General features: G+C 34.3%; 1 protein-coding gene across 1 annotated transcript; it reads right to left on the bottom strand.

The window, feature by feature from the left end:
- Positions 1 to 262: 262 nt before the first annotated feature.
- On the bottom strand, positions 263 to 1,401 carry LOC127618198 (jeltraxin-like). Its single transcript, XM_052090508.1, is given in 3 exon segments — positions 263 to 776; positions 778 to 994; positions 1,277 to 1,401. Coding segments are annotated over 3 exon segments (666 nt in total). The 5' UTR covers positions 1,284 to 1,401; the 3' UTR covers positions 263 to 334.
- Between the last annotated feature and the right edge of the window lie 809 nt (positions 1,402 to 2,210).

The following is a 2,210-nucleotide window of genomic DNA, read 5'->3' as shown; positions in this document are numbered from 1 at the left end:
TTACTTCATGAAACATCTTTCTGCTCAATGAATTCAAAATAATGTCTATATTTCCTTCTTGTTCTACGTTACACACAAGTCATGCACTCAGCACCACACATTTCTCCCTTACAATGACTTGCACGCCCGGTCACAGAAACACAATCAGATATACACATGAACAAACTTTACTCAGGCTTGTCATTGAACTGTCAAAATGTAAAGCATACCCCAAGTCTGTCAGTTATTTTGACAATATTAAAAACAGCACACAGAGTTCAGTTTGCAAGATGTTTATTAGCATCAAATGACATTACAATGTCAGTTATAATGCAGCACAATCATTCTTATTTTCTTATTCTTTGAAATTAAAGGTTACTTGTTGCTTTTGTTCCGCTTGAGAAGACCCAACAATGGTGTGCTTAAGAGCATGCCAGTTAATGTAATCGTCAAGTTTGTATGTTTCCCTTTTTCCCTTCATGTAGTAATTAATCTGACGGGGCGTTAGGACCACAGCATGCATGTGTACATCTGATATGAAACCGGTGAATATATTGTCTCTGATGAACCCCCCATCATATTTGGTGTGACACTGCCCAAGTATTATATTAGGCTCTCCTTTCAAAGGATTTTTAGTGCCCACTGCCTTCCTAATGCTGCTTACATCATTGACAAACATCTGAGCGAGACCAGTTTTGGAATCCCAGGTTGCACACACTGAGTTCCACTGATTCAGATGATATGGCAGCCCATTAAATTCAACAAGAGCATTATGAATGTACAACTGGAATTTTTTTTTTATTTGACAATAACATAGAAAAGTCTTTAGGGTGGCCTTGTTCAGCCAGAAAAAATAGGCATGGACTGGAATTCTCTTGGTCGGTGTAGAATCTCAAACACACTGAGGCTGCAGAGAGATCCATGCTTTCGTTTGGATAAAGCTGTGCATAGTTCTTTGTGGTCAGCTCAGGGAAAGTGATGACCTTCTCCCTCAAACATTGTCGTTGTGGCTCTGCTGTGGATTCAAGAAGACTCTTTGAATACATAAGGGAAAATCTGCCTTGATTTTAAAATGATAGCTCTAAACTGAAACTGATTGACCCACAAATAGAATCATATTCATGAAAGAACAAATATGCAAAGGTAGAATAGTATAATTTAATGCATAATATAAGCCATGTTTCTTTTTTTCTTCTTTTTTGAAAGCTAAGGACTGTCTTTTCCTATTGTTATTAATGAGATGACCTCTACTTTTAAGCTACTTTGTTTGTGTTAGTATTAGATTGTTTGTACTTACCAGACATCACCAGGCCAGTGAGGCCACAGAGAACAAAGATGTATGATGTTAGTGTTTCATTGTCCTCTTCAGTTGAGTGTCAAGCACAAGACAAAGGTACCTGAGCTCTTCACTCTACTCTTTTTATAGCGCTCTATCATAGTGTGGACAGTGTGTTTGTACTGATTTTGCAATTTATTTGTGTACACAGACAAAGTACAGTAGTACCACCAACCATTTGCTTTCTCCTTTTGCAAACAGAGCATCTGGAAAATGAGCTAAATGTTTCACAATCACACAATATGCAGTAGTACTATAACGCCGTGATTAGGTTTAATTATACTTAAAAAAAAAAACAATAAAAAAAAACAAGCAAACAAACAAAAAAAAACACCCTTAAAAATACTTGCATTTATTGCTCATGAACATTGTTATGTGCATTGTTATTTGCAAACTCTTTAAAACTGGAATGGTAGGTGTGTAAAAGGTACTCAGAAAGTATACACTAAAAATTGTTGATTCAACAATGTGTAGTTCACTTTGCAAATAAAACAAAATTAAGGTGGTAAACAAATATATAACTGAGGTATGATAATTATTGTGTTTGAAATATTTGGCATTTTTGTTTTTGCAACTGTTTTTTTATTGTTTGTTTGTTTGTCTTTGTATAGTCTAAATATAGTGGTAATAGGGATGCCTATGAGAATATGTTATGTAAAATATATACGTATATTAATATAAAGCTTCATCCTACAACATTTGGGTCAATATTCTTTGTTTTACTTTTAAATGTAATGCTTTATTGTTATTCATTTATTTATTTATTTGTGCATTAATTCTGGAAATTTGTTAATAAGGACAGAAATAAAATATTATTATTATAAAATTCTCTCATGATTTACTCACCTTCGTGCCATCCCAGATGTCTATGACTTTCTTTCTTCAGCAGAACACA

Source organism: Xyrauchen texanus, chromosome 24, assembly GCF_025860055.1.
Source record: "Xyrauchen texanus isolate HMW12.3.18 chromosome 24, RBS_HiC_50CHRs, whole genome shotgun sequence".
NCBI classification, from domain to species: Eukaryota; Metazoa; Chordata; class Actinopteri; order Cypriniformes; family Catostomidae; genus Xyrauchen; species Xyrauchen texanus.
This window is presented reverse-complemented; position numbering and strand designations above follow the sequence as displayed.